At 38.6% G+C, this 19,592-nt stretch overlaps 1 protein-coding gene and 1 pseudogene across 1 annotated transcript; one reads left to right on the plus strand and one right to left on the minus strand.

Moving 5' to 3' along the window:
• Positions 1-10,081: 10,081 nt before the first annotated feature.
• Positions 10,082-10,633, minus strand: LOC136133883 (large ribosomal subunit protein uL13-like; annotated as a pseudogene).
• Positions 10,634-17,172: 6,539 nt separating this feature from the next.
• On the plus strand, positions 17,173-17,679 carry LOC136133973 (olfactory receptor 11A1-like). The gene has a single exon (XM_065891439.1). The coding sequence runs from the start codon at positions 17,173-17,175 to the stop codon at positions 17,677-17,679; it is 507 nt and encodes a 168-aa protein (XP_065747511.1).
• Positions 17,680-19,592: the final 1,913 nt, after the last annotated feature.

A 19,592-nucleotide genomic window follows, 5' to 3' on the forward strand; every position in this document is an offset into this window, starting at 1 on the left:
TAAAAGTATGAGATTAGATCACTCCCTAACACCATACACAAAAATAAGCTCAAAATGGATTAAAGACCTAAATATAAGGCCAGAAACTATCAAACTCTTAGAGGAAAATATAGGCAGAACACTCTATGACATAAATCACAGCAAGATCCTTTTTGACCCACCTCCTAGAGAAATGGAAATAAAAACAAAAATAAACAAATGGGACTTAATGAAACTTCAAAGCTTTTGCATAACAAAGGAAACCATAAACAAAACCAAAAGACAACCCTCAGAATGGGAGAAAATATTTGCAGATGAAGCAACTGACAAAGGATTAATCTCCAAAATTTACAAGCAGCTCATGCAGCTCAATAACAAAAAAACAAAAAACCCAATCCAAAAATGTGCCGAAGACCTAAATAGACATTTCTCCAAAGAAGATATACAGAATGCCAACAAACACATGAAAGAATGCTCAACATCATTAATCATTAGAGAAATGCAAATCAAAACTACAATGAGATATCATCTCACACCAGTCAGAATGGCCATCATCAAAAAATCTAGAAACAATAAATGCTGGGGAGGGTGTGGAGAAAAGGGAACACTCTTGCACTGCTGGTGGGAATGTGAATTGGTTCAGCCACTATGGAGAACAGTATGGAGGTTCCTTAAAAAACTACAAATAGAATTACCATATGACCCAGCAATCCCACTACTGGGCATATACCCTGAGAAAACTAAAATTCAAAAAGAGTCATGTACCAAAATGTTCATTGCAGCTCTATTTACAATAGCCCGGAGATGGAAACAACCTAAGCGCCCATCATCGGATGAATGGATAAAGAAGATGTGGCACATATATACAATGGAATATTACTCAGCCTTAAAAGGAAATAAAATTGAGCTATTTGTAATGAGATGGATAGACCTAGAGTCTGTCATTCAGAGTGAAGTAAGTCAGAAAGAAAAAGACAAATACCATATGCTAACACATATTTATGGAATTTAAGAAAAAAAATGTCATGAAGAACCTAGGGGTAAGACAGGAATAAAGACACAGACCTACTAGAGAATGGACTTGAGGATATGGGGAGAGGGAAGGGTGAGCTTTGACAGGGCGAGAGAGAGTCATGGACATATACATACTAACAAACGTAGTAAGGTAGATAGCTAGGGGAAAGCAGCCGCAAGGCACAGGATATTAGCTCCGTGCTTTGTGACAGCCTGGAGGGGTGGGATAGGGAGAGTGGGAGGGAGGGAGACGCAAGAGGGAAGACATATGGGAACATATGTATATGTATAACTGATTCACTTTGTTATAAAGCAGAAACTAACACACCATTGTAAAGCAATTATACCCCAATAAAGATTTAAAAAATAAAAGAATGCTCAACATCAATAATCATTAGAGAAATGCAAATCAAAACTACAATGAGATATCATCTCACACTGGTCAGAATGGCCATCATCAAAAAATCTAGAAACAATAAATGCTGGAGAGGGTGTGGAGAAAAGGGAACACTCTTGCACTGCTGGTGGGAATGTGAATTGGTATAGCCGCTATGGAGAACAGTATGGAGGTTCCTTAAAAAACTACAAATAGAAATACCATATGACCCAGCAATCCCACTACTGGGCATATACCCTGAGAAAACCATAATTCAAAAAGAGTCATGTACCAAAATGTTCATTGCAGCTCTCTTTATAATAGCCTGGAGATGGAAACAACCTAAGTGTCCATCATCAGATGAATGGATAAAGAAGATGTGGCACATATATACAATGGAATATTACTCAGCCATAAAAAGAAATGAAATTGAGCTATTTGTAATGAGGTGGATAGACCTAGAGTCTGTCATACAGAGTGAAGTAAGTGAGAAAGAGAAAGACAAATACTGTATGCTAACACATATATATGGAATTTAAGAAAAAAAATGTCATGAAGAACCTAGGGGTAAGACAGGAATAAAGACACAGACCTACTAGAGAATGGACTTGAGGATATGGGGAGGGGGAAGGGTGAGCTGTGACAGGGCGCGAGAGAGTCATGGACATATATACACTACCAAACGTAAAGTAGATAGCTAGGGGGAAGCAGCTGCATAGCACAGGGAGATCAGCTCGGTGCTTTGTGACTGCCTGGAGGGGTGGGATAGGGAGGGTGGGAGGGAGGGAGATGCAAGGGGGAAGAGATATGGGAACATATGTATATGTATAACTGATTCACTTTGTTATAAATCAGAAACTAACACACAATTGTAAAGCCATTATACCCCAATAAAAATGTTAAAAAAAAAATAGAATGTGAGGTGTTTATGTGAGTATGTGTGAGCTAAGAGAGGGAGAAGAGAGAGAAAGAGAAAAAAAATATAAGATATACATCAAAATATTAATGGCAGTTATTTTTAGGTGATGGGATGTAGTAATTTTATTTTCTTTTTAAAAATAAACTTTTTAAAACAGTCTGTTTTCAGTCGATCTTTGACTTCACAATTTATTTTTTATTTTGCATAATGATGGGGTGAAACTTTGTGTTACACAGGTCAAGTCAATGCTAAGTTCTGAATCCCCCTAGCTTCAGTTCTGACTTTCAGACTTTCTACAGTCACCTGATTTCTGCATATCCTCACCATCATTATCATCATAATTTGCATTGCTTTATAGTTTACAAAACTCTTCTTCTGTATTGTTTCATTTTTCCATTGGGAAAACAAAGGAAAAACTTTAATGACTTAACAAGAGTTACGCTGTAAAAAACTTCCAACAATATTTAGAGCTTAACTCTTCACACAACATTGCTGTTCAGAGTTTTAGTTTCTATAGGCAGTTAAATATATCTTAATGCTTTCCTTTAGTTGATAGTTTTCTATTGGGTCATAAAATTTTAATTTTTTATTTATAAATTTTTAAAATTTTCTTTTGAACCAGATACATAGTAAACACTCAATAATGCTTGGTTTTGGATGTTGTAGTTTGATGCTCTTGATTACTGGTAGTGATTTTGAATATAATGATGTTGACTGCTGTTTGAGATGATGACAGCCTTGATTTCAATTGTTATCTTGTTGCTCAACTTATTATGCTTCACTTTAACATCTTATCCACAATGTCTTTTGTGTAGTGTTTTCACCTCTGTTCTTGAAAAACGTTCTTTCTCACCAGTCTTTTAATGATTAGCTTCTCAAGATTACCTCCCAATGTTAAAAAAAATTCTATTGGAAAGGATGGAAACAAGAATAATTCACAATAAAGAAGATAAAATAGCAGTTGGATCTACTTTGTTGGATGCTCAGAATTAAAAGATGAAATTAAACAGCTCAACTAGTAGTGTTTCTGTGTCAAATATAGGTCTCCTAGTAACCATTCTCCCTTTTTTCCTAATAATTACAGAACTTTCTCTCCTGCCAAAAAAATTTCAGCAGGGCAAATGACTATCAAGTTAGAGTTGACATTTCCAAAGATGTAAGTGCAGTAATGTGCTTAATTTCCTTGTCAAATTATTAAAAGGAAATTGCTTGCTTTCACTTTCTCCTTTTCCTGATATTACCTTCTCCTTCTCCCCCTTCTTTCCTATTTCCTTTTTTCAAGACTATGAATGTGAGGATTTGGGCTACATATCCAGGGAAAAGTCAAGCCCATCACAGAAACCTCAGTCCTAAGATTCTGGGCCATCAAACCTATGCCAGTATCTGCTTAACTAACACTTCTTGTTACATGAGAAAATTACCATCCAAAATCTGTTTAACCATTATATAGATAACTTTTCTGTTACTCATAGCTAAACACTATTCCTAACTGATTCATGAAAGAGCAAAGAGAAGGTAACTCTCACTGAGGAAAAAGAGACAAGATAAACTTCCTTCAGCAGAAACAGATTTTGCTACCTATTATTTATCTATTGGTATTATAAACATGCTGTATAACAAATGACAATAAAGCCTCAGTGGCATTAAATAGGAAACATTTATTGCTTATGAATCTGGAGCCTACTGGAAGTTGGCTAGGTGGCTCTGCTAATCTTGGTTGGGCTTGCTCACATATCCAAGAATGGGCTGTTTCTTGGCTGATCTAGGATGCCTCATATGGGTTGGCTTCGGTGAGTCTCTACCTGTTTACCATCCTCCAACACAATAGCGCTGGAATGTCCTCATGTTAGTTGCAGAGATACAAGAGCAAGGGTAAACTCAAGTGCTCAAGCACTTTTAAAGTCTCTATTTGCTAACAACTCATGAGCCTAAGCAAATCAAGTGGCCAGACCCAGATTGAAGGACTAAAATAGAATAGCCACGGACTTCCCTGGTGGTCTGGTGGTTAAGACTCCATGCTTTCACTGCAGGCGATGCAGGTTCAATCCCCTGGTCGGGAAACTAAGATCCCACATGCCATGTGGTGCAGCCAAAATAAAAAAAGAATAGCCAGGACACAAATTACAGCACTATGTTAGGATAAAGAATTTGTTCACTTAGGAAAGAAGGTAGTAACTCAGGTTATCTCTACACTGGTTATTTTGGGGAAGTTAGGGATAGGTACCACTATCCCCCCTGAAGTTACTAACTGCCAGAAATTTTAAAACAGCTGAGATCAAACATCTACAAAGATAGATATGATCACCTTAGGACATGGCAATTAAGTTAAGACACTTTTGATTGCAATTATCAGAAATTCCACTTCCAATATCTTAACTAATAACACATTAAAGAAGTGGAAATATAGTAGAGTAGATAATCTGAAAGATCTTCTACCTAAAAACGTCTAGAAATGCCTAAATTCTAGATTAAAACAACAACATCTTTCAGATGCGTGACTGAGCTCAAAGAGAGGAAGAGGAAAAAAGCAGAGAAGGCAAAAACTAGGGGAGTGAGTGAGTGCTGAAGTCACAGTCACCTTTGGGGCATTTATCAATCTCAGAAGACAAGACACTTGTTTTTTTGTTTGTTTTTTTTTGTGTTTTTTTGCGGTATGCGGGCCTCTCACTGCTGTGGCCTCTCCCGCCGCGGAGCACAGGCTCCGGACATGCAGGCCCAGCAGCCATGGCCTACGGGCCCAGCAGCTCCGCGGCACATGGGATCCTCCTGGACCAGGGCACAAACCCGTGTCCCCTACATCGGCACGCGGACTCCCAACCACTGCGCCACCAGGGAAGCCTGACACTTGTTTCTAAATGGCTACATGGGACCAGGGAATAAAGCTTTGGGCTCAAATGCCGTATAGTTGAATTTAAGCCTCAGTTTAAAGCCGAGACCCTACATGTCCTATATGTTCAGTGAAAGAGTGGATTAGAAAATAGGCAATTCTGTCAAAAAGAGATAGCAAAGACTATCTGAGTGGAAAGTAGAGTAATCTAAAATTCCTAACCACAGCCTTTCATCAATCATGTGGTAGGTAGAATAATGTCTCCCCCAAACCCCCAAGATAGCCATGTCCTAATCCCTGAAACCTGTGAATATGTTACCTTAAATGGCAAAAGGGACTCTGCAGATGTGGTTAAGTTAAGGATCTTGAGGTGGAAAAATCCTCAATTATCCAGGTGGATCCAATGTAATCACAATTTCCTTATAAGGAGGAGACAAGAAGGAGCATCAGAGCGGTATTTGACATCTGGTTTGTTTCACTTAACATAATGCCCTCCAAGTCCATCCATGTTGCTGCAAATGGCAAAATTTCATTCTTTTTTATGGCTGAGTAATATTCCATTGTATGTGGAATCCACATCTTCTTCACCCATTCATCTGTTGATGGACACTTAGGTTGCTTCCATATCTTGGCAATTGTAAGTAATGCTACTGTGAACATCAGGATGTATGTATCTTTTTGAATTAGTGTTTTTGGTTTCTTTTTGGATACATACCCAGCATTGGAATTGCTGGATCATGTGGTAGTTCTACTTTTAGTTTTTTGAGAAACCTCCATACTGCTTTCCATAATGACTCTACAAATTTATATTTCCCACCAACAGTGTGCAGTTTCCTTTTCCTCCACATCCTCATCAATATTTGTTATTTGTGATCTTTTTGATGATAGCCATTCTGACAGATGTGAGGTGATATATTTTTGTGGTTTTAATTTGCATTTATCTGATGATTAATGATGTTGAGCATCTTTTCATGTGCCTTTTGGCCATCTGTATGTCTTCCTTGGAAAAATGTCTATTCAGGTCTTCTGCCCATTTTTTAATCAGGATGTTTTTGTTTTTGTTTTCATTTGAGTTGTATGAACTGCTTATATATTTTGGATATTAACCCCTTATCAGATATAATGTTTGCAAATATCTTGTCCCATTCAGTAGATTGCTTTTTGTTTTGATGATTGCTTCCTTTGTTGTACAGAAGCTTTTTAGTTTGATTAAGTCCCATTTGTTTATTTTTGCTTTTATTTCCTTCACTTTAGGAGACAGATCCAAAGAAATATTGCTACAGTTTATGTCAGAGAGTGTTCTGCCTGTGTTTTCTTCCAGGAGTTTTACAGTTTCTGGTTTTACATTTAAGTTTTTAATCCATTTTGTGTTTATTTTTGTACATCGTGTTTGTTAGAGAATGTTCTGATTTCATTCTTTTACATGTAGCTGTCCAGTTTTCCCAGCACCACTTATTGAAGAGACTGTCTTTTCTCCACTGTATATTCTTGCTTCCTGTGTTGTAGATTAATTGACCATAAGTGTGTGGGTTTATTTCTTGGGTCTCCATTCTTTTCCATTGATCTATGTGTCTGTTTTTGTGCCAATACCATACTGCTTTGATTACTGTAGCTTTGTAGTATATCAGAAAAGCATGGAATATCTTTCCATTTATTTGTATTTATTTCTTCCATTTCTTTTATCAATTTGTATCTTCTTCCATATCTTCAGTGTAGAGGTCTTTCACTTATTTGGTTAAATTTGTTCCTAGGTATTTTATTCCTTTGATGCAAGTATAAATGGGATTGTTTTCTTATTTCCTCTTTGCAATAGTTCTTTTTAGTGTATAGACAAGCAACTTTTTTTTGTAAATTGATTTCATATCCTTCAATTTTACTGAATTTATTTATTAGTTCTAACAGATTTTCTGTTTTGTTTAGTTTAGTTTTGTTTTGTGTAGTGTGTTTAACGTTTTCTACCTATAATATTATGTCATCTGCAAACAGGGACAGTTTTACTTCTTCCTTTCAAATTTGGATGTCTTTTTTTTTTTTTCCCTTTTTGCCTAATTGCTCAGTCTAGGACTTCCAGTACTATGTTTAGTAAAAGAGGCAAGAATGGGTATCCTTGCCAGGTTCCTTATCTTAGAGGAAAAACTTTTAGGTTTTCACTACTGAGCATGGTATTAGCTGTGGGCTTCTCATATATGGCCTTAATATGCTTAGTTACATTCCCTCTATACCCAGTTTTTTTTTTTTTGAGTTTTTTTTTTTAATCAGGAGTGGATGTTGAATTTTGACAAATGCTTTTTCTGCATCTATTGAGACAACCATATAAATGTTATCTTTCATTTTGTTAATGTGGTATATCACGTTAATTGATTTGTGGATGTTGAACCATCTTTGCATCTCTGGAATAAATCCCACTTGATCATGGTATATGGTTCTTTTAAGTATTGTTTAGTTTAGTTAATATTTTAATAAATTTTTGCATCTAGGTTGATCAGAGATATTGGCCTGTAATTAAATTTCCTTGTACCGTCCTTGTCTGGCTTTGGTATCAAGTAATACTGGCCTTGTAAAATGAGATTGGAAGTGTTTCCTGGTCTTCATTTTTTTTGGAAGAGTTTGAAAATGATTAATATTAATTGTTCTTTAAATGTTTGGTAGAATTCACCAGTGAAGTCATCTGGTCATGGACTTCTATTTTCTGAGAGGTTTTGATTACTAGCTCAATCTCCTTATTAGTAATTGGACTTTTAGATTTTCTATTTCTTTATGGTTTAATCTTGATATGTTGTACGTCTCTAGGAATTTGTCAATTTCTTCTAGGCTGTTCAATATGTTTGTATATGACTGTTCAGAGTAATCTCTATAATCTTCAAACTTGTGGGGATCAATTATGTTAATTTTCATTTATAATTTTATTTATTTGAGTTTTTCTTCTTTTTCTTGGTAAATCTATCAAAAGTTTGTCTACATTTTTAATCTTTTTTAAAAAATAACACTTAGTTTCCTTGATCTTTTCTATTATCTGTTTAGTCTCTATTTCCACTCTGATCTTTGTTATTTCCCTCCTGCTACTACTAACTTTGGGTTTAGTTTGTTCTTTTTCTAGTTCCTTGAGGTAGAATGGTAGTTTGTTTATATAGGTTTTTTTTCTTAATGTAGGCATTTATTGCTATAAACTTCCCTCTTAGAACTTCTTTCATTGCATCCCAAAGTTTTGGTATGCTGTATTTTCATTTTCATATGCCTCAAGATAGTTTTAGCTTCTCTTTTATTTCTTCTTTGACTCATTGGTTATTCAGGAGCATGTTGTTTAATCTCTGCATGTTTGTGAATTTTATAGTTTTCCTCTTGTAATTGATTTCTAGTTGCATACTGTTTTGGTCAGAAAAGGTGCTGGATATGACATCAATCTTAAATTTATTAAGATTTATTTTGTGGCCTAAAATATAATCTATCCTGAAAAATATTCCTTGTGTGCTTGTGAAGAATGTATATTCTGTTGCTGTTAGATGTGATGGTCTGTAAATATCTTTTGGTCCATCTGATCTAAAGTGTAGCTTATTTATTTTAAATAAATTTATTTATTTATTTATTTTTGGCTGTGTTGAGTCTTCATTGCTTCACACGGACTTTCTCTAGTTGCAGTGAGCAGGGGCTACTCTTTGTTGTGGTGTGCATGCTTCTCACTGCAGTGGCTTATCTTGTTGTGGGGCATGGGCTCTAGGTGCATGGGCTTCAGTAGTTGTGGCTCAGGGGATCTAGAGCACAGGCTCAGTAGTTGTGGTGCATGGGTTTAGTTGCTCCATGGCATGTGGGATCTTCCCAGACCAGGGCTTGAACCCGTGTTCCCTGCATTGGCAGGTGGATTCTTAACCACTGTGCCACGAGGGAAGTCCCTAAAATGTAGTTTAAACTCAATGTTTCCTTATTGATTTTTCTGTCTGGAAAAATTGATTTTTCTGTCTCTATTGTTGATAGCTACCTTCACTTTTTAAAATTCTTTTTTCTTTTTTCCCCTCTGATTGGATAATTCAACTGTCCTGTCTTTGAGTTTACTGATCCTTTCTTCTGCTTGATCTAGTCTTCTAGATCTAGTCTTCTATTGAACCCTTCTATTTAAATTTTCAATTCAGTTATCATATATTTCAGTTCTTAAATATTTTCTATCTCTTCATCAAAATTCTCACTTTGTTCATGTATTACTCTCCTGACCTAAGTGAGCAACTTTACAACTATTATTTTGAACTCTCTATCAGGTAAATTGCTTATCTCTGTTTCATTAAGATATACTTTTGTAGATTTATCTTGTTCTTTTATTTGGGATATATTTCTTTTTTTTCTTCATTTTCCTCAACTCTCTGTGTTGGTTTCTATACATCAGATAAAAACGCCACCTCTCCCCATCTCGACAGAGTGGTCCTGTGTAGGAGATGAACTTTGTCTATCAGTCCAGCCAAATCTCCTGATTACCTCTCAAATCTTTGATTGTCCAAGCTTATTCTTAGTACCTCCCCATACCTGAGGGTGTACCAAGACCCATTAGCATCCCAAAGGAAAGATTACATTCAGCACCTAGATGCAGGCTGATTGGAAATCACATCCTCTGACAGCAACTGAGAAAGTATATAGTTAAGCCCCTTCCAAGGAAGAAGAAATTGAGAGATAGTTGATTTTGTCTGTTTTCTCTGTGCTGGGTCCAAGTGTATAGCTGCAGAGGGGTTCTCCTGCACCTGTTAAGAACTGCTCCTTTGCTATAGTACTATGGGACTTGTGAATTCAAACCCCATTGGTTATGAGAGCCAGGCAATCCAGAGGCCCATTCCTCAGGCAGCAGCCACAAGATTTGAGGTGTCAGATATGTGTACAAGCTCTTTCCAGGGAGATACTTGTGACTTTGGAGTGGGATGGAGGGAAAAGAGTGTCCAGCATCTTCCACAGAAACTGGAGAGGACCATAGCCAGCTCCCAGATGCATGCTATATTAGAAGCCTGACCCGTAGCCTCATGAGCTGCTTCTTTTTCCGGTAGTGGATCTTGGCCTTCTCCTTTCTCTTCTCCTCCAGTGTAGCCGTTACTGCCTGGTACTTCCAGCCAACCTCATGAGCCAGGCACCCTAGGTAGGCAAACTTCCGTGTAGGTTTCAGACGCACAACCTTGAGGGCGGCAGGAACCACCATCCACTTTTTCTTGTCATAGGGTGGCGGGATCCCATCAAACACTTTGAGGCAGTCCAGAGTGGCCTGGCCTCGCTTGGTCTTGTGGGGCAGCATGCCTCGCACTGTTCACCAGAAGATGCGGCTGGGGGCTCGGAAGTGGTAGGGGTCACGGGAGGGGTTGGTATTCATCCGCTTGCAGAGGAATGCCAGGTACTTCCACTTGTTTCTATAGAAATTGCCAGAAATGTTGATGCCCTCACAGCGCACAACCACCGCCTCTCGACCCAGAAGCACCTGCTTAGCCACGATGGCCGCCAAGCGGCCCAGGAGATGGCCTCGGCCATCGAGAACCAGGACCTGCCCCTCCGCCATCTTCGGCAGTCGCCTGGGAAAAGTATTCAGATAGAACTTTCTCAGGGAAAGACTAGAAGCAATTTTGCCTGCTTCCTTTCTGTTGAACCCTGGGGAGACAGCCATGATGTGTGCCTGCACCTGCTAACAACTCTTTCTTTGCTATAGTTTTGTGGGTCTTGCAGATGCAAACCTTGTTGGCTTTCAGAGCTAGGTGTTTTGGGAGCCTGTCATTCAAGTTGGAGTCTTAAAAGTTGGGGCCCTAAATATGGGGTCCAAACTTTAATTCCTCAGGTAGAAGTTTGGAATTGGGAATTTCCTCCCAATTGTATGACACTGTGTTGAGCATGGGGCTTATGACAAACATGTCTCACTCTGCTTTCCTACCTGTTTTGCTATGGGTATTTTCTTATTCACCCAATATGTAGGAGTCACACAGCTTGCTTCTGGATTTCTTTCAGAGGTAATTGCTCTCTGTGTAGTAGCAGAACATTCATTGTGTCCATGGGAGAAGTGGGGTTAGAAGCCTCCTTTGTCATCATCTCGGCTGAACCCTCTTTCCCTCAGTCTTCTTTTAAAGTAGTTTTACTTATATCTCATTTTATTGACATTATCTGTTTGTACTCAACCTCCCTAATTGGACTCTAAATAACATGAAGGCAAGGAGTGTACCTTCATAATTTCCAGTCTGCATTACCAAATTAGCACAGAATACATGGTCAATAAATGAACAAAGACATAAACCAAATGGAACCAGGAAGCCTAGTAATTATGTAGGTAAATAGGTCCCTTCCTTCTGAACCTTCAGGCATGATATCTGGAAAACAGTTTGAGCAAGACAAATTTGAAATGAGTGAATTAGAGCCATGGTTGCCAAGAAAGCCTTTTATGATTGGAAGGGAACCACCAAACAATTTATGTAGGCTCAAGGAGTCACTCTGAGAAATAGTTCTGTTTCTTCTTCCATTTTATAAGAAAAATAGTAGGAAATAAAGATGAAGAGGAACTTTGAAATAAAACCTTATAAAGCAAAAAGCGATGCCCCTCCCATCTTTTAACGATTGTTCACAAGTCACTTAAAAGTCCTAAGAAGGTAATTAATATCTTCTCTTCTCACAGGTTATGAACAGGGAAGTAAGACTGGACTAGAGCCACCTATCAACAGACCCTGAAGCCCAGGTTCTGGAGCAGTCCACATTCCCCACAGTGCTTCTGGCCTTAAGCAAAAATTCACCTTGATATGAGGCTCAGACAATAAATAAAATAACCTATGTGGAACTGGAGCTGGAGTTTATATATATTTTTAAAATCTTTATCTTCACTTAAATTTTATTCAATGCAAGTAATTTATTTCTTTACTATTCACATGTCTATTTTAAAATATGGCTAAGGAGTAGGATTGTGTGGTCGACAGTTCCTCTGTCTGTGGTCTGCATGTGAAGAATCTTGACTGGTTAGTCATTGTTGAGAGTTTTGCTAGACTACTCGATAATATTGCTGCCCCAGCATCCATTTTGTGTGGCCAAGCAGCCTGCAGGGGACTTGAACTGACTGGCCCCCGTCCTGTGAGTGCATGCCTTAGATAACACCATTACAGTCATAAGTAAATGTAAGATCCTGATATGACTACCCCAGCCACCTTTGGATAATTACTCTCCCCTGCCTGCCAAGGCCTTCTCCTTGCGCACCCCTTAAATAAGAGGCCCCACAAAGCTCACCAAAATCCCACTCTTTTTGGTTTGAATTAACCAATCTGGACTTAGCCAGGGAACACCAACGTATTCCACCTGTAGACCCTAATAAAGACATATGCCCCAGGTCCTGCCATGCTCTCTCTGCCTGTACCCTGCCTTGACCTCCTCTCATTGCCCCATGAGGCATGCAGTGCACCTCCTCCAGGACCTGTGAGTAATAAACTTCTCTATTTCAATTCCTTTTCTTGAACTATGGCTCAGCAACCAGATACCCAGGGCTCTACTTAACAAATGCTCATTTAACAAAGTCACAATTGTCACACAAGTACCATTTTCCCCCTGAGGGCAAAGTCCCTAAAGAAAATAACCAGCCCTTAAAGGGGCTGAAAATCTAATCACTTAGAATAACTGTAAACTTCGTGGTAACACTATAGATTTTTGTTTTCATTATTTCCTGCAAATAGTTATTATCTACTATGTGCCAGTTATTATCTACTGTGTGGAGACACACAGAGTATCTGCACTGGATATAGTAGCAGACAAGATAGAAATATCCCTGCTCTTGTAGGATTATAGTCTTAAGGGGGAGATGGTCAACAACCAAGTAAACAAGTAAAATGAAATAAAATAGTGATACCTGACACAAAGAAATAAAAACAGGGCATAGTCTAGACAGAGTCAACAATTACAAAGTCTCTGAGATAGAAGGGGGCTTCAGGTTCTTAAGGGCTGCGGACAAGGGAGTAAAAGAGAAGATGTAATAGGCAAACATACAGTGAACTTTCCATTATATCCACAAAGTCACCTTCCCAATCATCTTGAATAACTGAACTTAACACATTAGGCTCAAACATGCTATTATTTTAACACTTTTTATTTTCTTTTTAGAAATTTTCATATTTTTTAGACTTACAGTATGTAGACATTATAATTTAAATTCTTCTTGAAGCCAAAGGAACAGAGTTATAATTGCTTGTTGCACTGTGGTATATGGCTTGAGAGTCCAAAGTGTTTAGCTGGACTATGTACCAGCTGCAGAACATAGCTGAAACTTGTATTCTTAAATAAATTTGCATCAGTGGCTTGGTTTCCAAAAAATAAATATCTTTTCCTTTTAAGAGTAGAAAATGGTTTCACAACCTCTTAGAAATTGAGAAGTAGCCTTTCTGAAAAATAACTAATTGGCTTAATTACTGAATCAGGCTTCTCCTAAATGACTTTGCTCTAAATAAAATAATCTTTGCTGTTTTTTTTAGGTATAATTTGCCATTAAAATTTTTTTAGCATCAGTAACTGCTTCCATTACCTAGTCAGCCTCAATTCAGGTTTTAGAGCCCTTCCTTTAACTTAACAGGGCTACAATATCGTTTTGTGAAGGTTGGAGGAAGGGGCTTGATAAAATAGCAAGAACACTTTATATGAAGTCAGATTTTTGCTCACATATTTATTCATTCATTGATTTATAAATATTATTAGAAATCTTACTATGTGCCAGGCTCTGAGGTAGATAGAGTAATGGCTGAAATAGACATGCTCTGTCTTCATGGAGCTTTTAGTCCATTTCCAGTTCCCTCCCATTCTTCTGGCTGGGTAATTCTGAACAAGTCATATCACCTCTAAAAACCTGGATTTCCTCATGAGTAAAATAAGCAATATGTAAGAAGGGTTGTGAGGAATATAGATAATAGCATAGGCTTAGCACAATGTCTGGCATATGGTGGTTACTTAGTAGATTTCAATAAGGACATCCTACCCAGAGGCCTCATGTTTTCAGATAGTTCATTAGAGGAAAATATTTCAGTTCTAAAGAACAAATGAGGTAGTTTCAATTCATTGATTATTTTATTACTGTTTCATTTGTTATACTTATTGGATAGCGGTATTAATATGTTAGTTTGAGCTAATAGCTCTCCAGCTTGTTAATGTCTATCAGTGAATGATAACTTTAATTCCATAAGGTTTCCACTCACAAATGTACACTTCCCAGAACAGGACTAGCCTTGCTTACTATTTTTAATCAATAACAAGAATCCAAGACGACACAAGTTCTTTAGAATCCTAATTAATGGCTTTGGTGATAAATGTTTACTATCACAGATACTTGCTTCAGTTTCCACCAAATCTACACAATAAAGATGTACACAGTAATTTTTCTTCCTGAGGATAGAAAAAAATTGAATATTTCCTTCAAAATGTTACTTTAATCCATTCTACCAAAACATAACATAATGATACATTTTCAATAGCTCTTTACAAATTAAAGCTCTTTACAAAGGTCATATAAATACAGAGTCATTATTAAAGTAGAAGCTTAACACAAAGCAAGGGGAAAAATATATTTCCTCTAAGGTAACTTGGTTTCATATTATTTCCAAAATAACAACAATTCCCCACAAATGTCACTTGGGAAATGCCCATGAGCACCAATATCAGAGGAGGTTATGGCTTTGCCCACAGAGGGACGTAAGTTTACACAGAGGAAGGAGGTTGAAAGATGGGGCCAAAAGTCAACTGACCTCCTAAGGTTCATGTGGAAAGACATCTCCAACTTTGTTTTTGTCAATTGCACAAGGAGGTGTATTTTTGGATAAAAGCAGGATTCCAGCTGTCTAGCCCAGTTCTATGAATCAAGGGGAGATTTACATGCATTGTCTCTGTGGCCTGACTCCCCAAATTTGATGTGGACCCCTCTGAGGCACTGACAGGTAGAGCTTATCTATTCTGCTGGTGTATGCTTCAGTTTTCCCTGTTTTAAATCCGTCCTTTACTAGATGAGGTCAGAGATACAATTTCCTGGCATACTAAATCAGTTATCAGTTTAGTGAGAAAATCAAATTATTTGTCTGTCTGGTAGACCAACTGTTCAGCTGAATTAACCAGCAGCTGGCAAGAGACAACAGCCCTTATCAATAAGCCAAATGTTGGCTGACTTGATAGGTTAATTCATTGACCACTGAATTCAGCTAAGAGAATGGCTCCTTTTCAGATAGCACCTGAGTCACTTCAGGTCTTTCCTTGATTTTTGTTAGTGGAAGATATAAAACCATTGATTATTTACTGAGTATTTGTGTTTTTACTTTGCTTTGTGATAAGTCTCTTCTCTTTCCCACAAGCTTGCTTTATGTGTGTGTCCTGAGGGAATGGAATGTGTCCCAATTAGGAAAAACATTGGAAAAATGTTTTTTTTTCCAATGGAAAAAAAACATGGAAGGGATGTTAAAAATCATCAAATCCAAATAACTCTCCAATGCTTTAGTCTATTTGTCTTTATAATTTGTCCTCTCAGTGTCTCCAATGAAGGGAAGCAGATGCTTTTCTTTTAGCATAAGAGCTCATCTACCTATAGATAGCACTAAATGGGCTGGCATACTTGGGAGGAAGGAGGGAGTGGAAGAGAAAGAGATGAAGAAGAGAGGAGGAGTGGAATGTGCTACAATTTATTGAGCCCTTATTCTGGACCCAGCTCTGTGCAGACATGAATCACAGACATATCATGTGATTTGGGGTTGTGGGTCTAGAGTCCAGCAGTGTTCATGAGCAGAGTTAACACAGGAGCGTGTTAGCAGAGTCCACATCTCTACCTTTTTTAATAATATCCTTTTTTGATTTCCTCGCTTCTGTGAGGGAGATAGAGGGAGAGATAGTAGTTGTATATTACGGTCAGAGGTGGGGGATTAATATCATCAACCTCTCTGCTTAAAAGCTTCATCTTCTCAGACCTAGAGGCAGCAGAGTTGCTCTTCCCTGAAAGGTTATAAAATGGTTTCGCTCACATATATTCGTGGTTGAGCAGGAATTTGAATCTAGGCCAGTTTAATTTTAGAGGCTGTGCTCTTAACCAGGCTCCACTGCCTTTCTAGTCAGTTATCTCATACCTTTCACCTGCTTTCTGTTCTCTATCATGCCTTCCTGTACTGCATCAAGATAGGGCAGCAGCCCTATAATTGCCTGGTAGAGGGAAAGTAGTAATTTCCTATGCACATATCCAAACAATGTTAGATTTATTTTTAAGGTAATAAAGAAAGGACATAAAAGTAGTAGTGTGAAAGCAAGTACAGGAGACAGGTAGAGAAGGATGTCGGAGTTTGTAACCCTTTATGGAATTGTTCCCTCACCAACTGACAAAGCAAGTCTCACCCTCCCTGAAGTTAAAACTTGGATGAGAGGCTTCCTTGTGGAACCGCTCCCCTTCCCACTTCTGTGAGATAATGCAAACTAGCCATGTACCCAAGCCCCGTGAGAGGCAGTGTTCATGGTTAGGAGTGAGGGATCCAGAGCAAGTCTGAATCTCACCTCTTCCACTTTCTAGCTGATGACCATGGTTAAGTTATTTAGCTTCTCTGTGACTGCATCTGGAAAGTAAAGACAATAAGAGTACTCACTACATAGGGTTGTTGTGATGATTAAGTGGGTTACATATTTTCAGCACTTAGGACCGTACCTGGGATCAAGTCCTATCATCATCATTAGCAGCAACAAGCAGTAACATCCTGGAGTTTGGTTGTATTCTGTCAGACCGAAGCCTTCTCTCTGAGATCTCAGGTTGTTATTTGCACTTTGCAGGGGATTGAGAGGAGTTCTTTCTTTGTGCCTTCTCCATGCTCCACCAAATGGGCTCAGTCTGAATCGTCAGTTGCTGGACATCTTCTGGGCACCAGGAATTTTGGTCAGCACAGATTCCAGGTTAGTTCTGTGAGCCCCTTTGAAAAGCTGGAACCAGATCTCCACAAAATGGTACCTAGGACACTGGGTCAATTTTAAAATGGGATTAATGTATTGAAGGCTTTTGTATGATAAGAGATAGAAGGACGAGCTTAACTACTCACACAATTACATGCTCACACACTGCAGGATGTGGCAAAAGAAATGGCCACATTTCTCTGCTGCTTCCTTCTCACAGCAATCACGATGGTCCTACTGTCTAGACTAACCTTCTGTGAACCCAATGAAATTGATCACTTCTTTTGTGACTTCACCCCTCTGGTCCATCTCTCCTGCATGGACACTTCACTGACCGAGAACATGGCCTATGCCACCTCTTCTGCAGTGACTCTGATCCCATTTCCTCTCATCACAACCTCCTACTCCTTCATTCTTGCTGCTGTCCTAAGAATTCCATCTGGCACAGGCTGGCAAAAGGCCTTCTCCACCTGCTCCTCTCACCTCACCGTGATCATGGTGTTCTATGGGACACTGATTGCCACATTCCTCATGCCCTCAGCCAACTCTTCCCAACTCTTGCACAAAGGATTTTCTCTACTTTATACCATCCTAGCACCCATGTTCAACCCCATCATCTATAGCCTGAGAAACAGAGACATCCATGAAGCCCTGAAGAAGTGTTTGAGTAAGAAGCCAGGTTTCCTTAGATGATGCAAAAAGGAAAAGAACTATATTTGTTCAATGGTTCATAAACTGGATTGAGTAATTTAGAGTCAACATAAAAGGCAATTACCTAAACTATTAGCTACCAAAGACTGATGACCAGATGCCTATGAGTATGGCTGTGGACACTGCTGAATTCTGACTGAATTGGTGTCCCAGGAATGGTCTAAGCAGGTCAGATTCTGCTCCAGGATCCTTGTGTAGAAGCTCATCTCCAAAATGAACTGGTAATGCTGGCCACTCATTTGCTCTAATACTCATTGAGGGTCTACTATGTCCGAGGCATTGTACAAAATGTAAGTGAAAAATAAACAAAAACAGAGGAAGTCCCTGCTCTCACTAAATTCACAGTCATGGGGGAAGATAAATGTTAATCAAATAACTAGTGTAAAACTACACATATAAAATTACACTTGTGATTCAAAATTAAAAATAATAAGATGACTACTACACACCTATTAGAATGGCCAAAGTCCAGAATACTGACAACACCAAATGCTGGTGAGGATACGGAGGAACAGAAACTCATTCATTGCTAGTGGGAATGCAAAACAGTACAAATGCTTTGGAAGACATTTTGGGCATTTCTTACAAAACTGAACATACTTTTACCATATGTTTGAGCAATCACACCCCTTAGTATTTACCCAAATGAGTTGAGAACGTATGTTCACACAAAAAACTGCACCTATTTATAGCAATTGTATTTATAATTGCCAAAACTTGGAAGCAACCAAGATGTCCTTCAGCTGATGAATGGAAAAATAAAATGTGATACACAGACAATGGGATGTTATTCAGCACTAAAAAGAAATGAGCTATCAAGCCATAAAAATACATGGAGGAAACTTACATGCATATTACTAAGTGAAAGAAGTCAATCTGAAAATGATATATAGTGTTTTATCCCAATTATATGATGTTCTGGAAAAAGCAAAACTTTGGAGTCAGTAAAAAGATCAGTGGTTGCCAGTCTTCCACTCAAGACTTAGAAGTGGGAAACAAAGATTTGGGGAAATGAGGGCTAGGCAGAGGACCCATGATGAATCTATGATGCTCTATCTCCCTTGCTATTATGGTAGCAGGCTCAGTTGGAAGCTGGGACATTGTATTTATTGAGTTCCACCTCTTCCTGCCAGGCCCTCTACCAGGCTCTTGCCTGCACTTGCTCCCTCTCCTACTGGCACATGTTCTTAGTAAGTTAGAGCATAGGGTGTGGTGGACATGTGTTTTTTGCTCTTTGCAACTCTAAAGAGCTGAGTTAACTTCTGAGTAGAAAGCTGAGGTCAGCATTGCACACTCAGATGCTGCCTGACTTCTTTTCTGGCTCCTACAAATTATGCACCCCTAGTGCTGAGGTTAGGATTATCTCTTGCCTAAACTTTCTTCTGAAACATTCTTCTTTTTTTGAGTTAAGCAAAGGGATGATGTTCACCATGCGTGGGGGTTACTCAGAACCTTGGATTGGAAACAGCACATACGAGACTATGCTGGGTATCTGAAAACATTCTCAGACCTTGCTTTATGAAGAGAGAATTGCCCTCTTCTTACTCCTCTTGTAAACTAGGAAAATATTGTGTGATCATCTTAGGGTACTCCCAGTAAAAGTAAAACTTGTCAGCTTTCATTTATCCACAGGTGGCTCATTGGGAGCCAGGGTTAATGTCAGACTAGCTCTGCAGGAAATTGGATAGGAGAGCAGGCTTTTGTGTCATGGGAAAGTTTTTAATTTTAGCTCTGCCACTTTCTTGTAATATGCTTTGGGAAAGTTACCTAAACTCACCAATTTTAGTCTTTCTCATCTGTAAAGGAGGACATGCCATGCCCATCTCACACTGTCCCTAAGTGAGAACATGCACTGTCTGTCTGGCCCATAGCAAGTGCTCAGTAAATGGTAGTAG

This window comes from Phocoena phocoena, chromosome 1 (genome assembly GCF_963924675.1).
Source record: "Phocoena phocoena chromosome 1, mPhoPho1.1, whole genome shotgun sequence".
NCBI classification, from domain to species: Eukaryota; Metazoa; Chordata; class Mammalia; order Artiodactyla; family Phocoenidae; genus Phocoena; species Phocoena phocoena.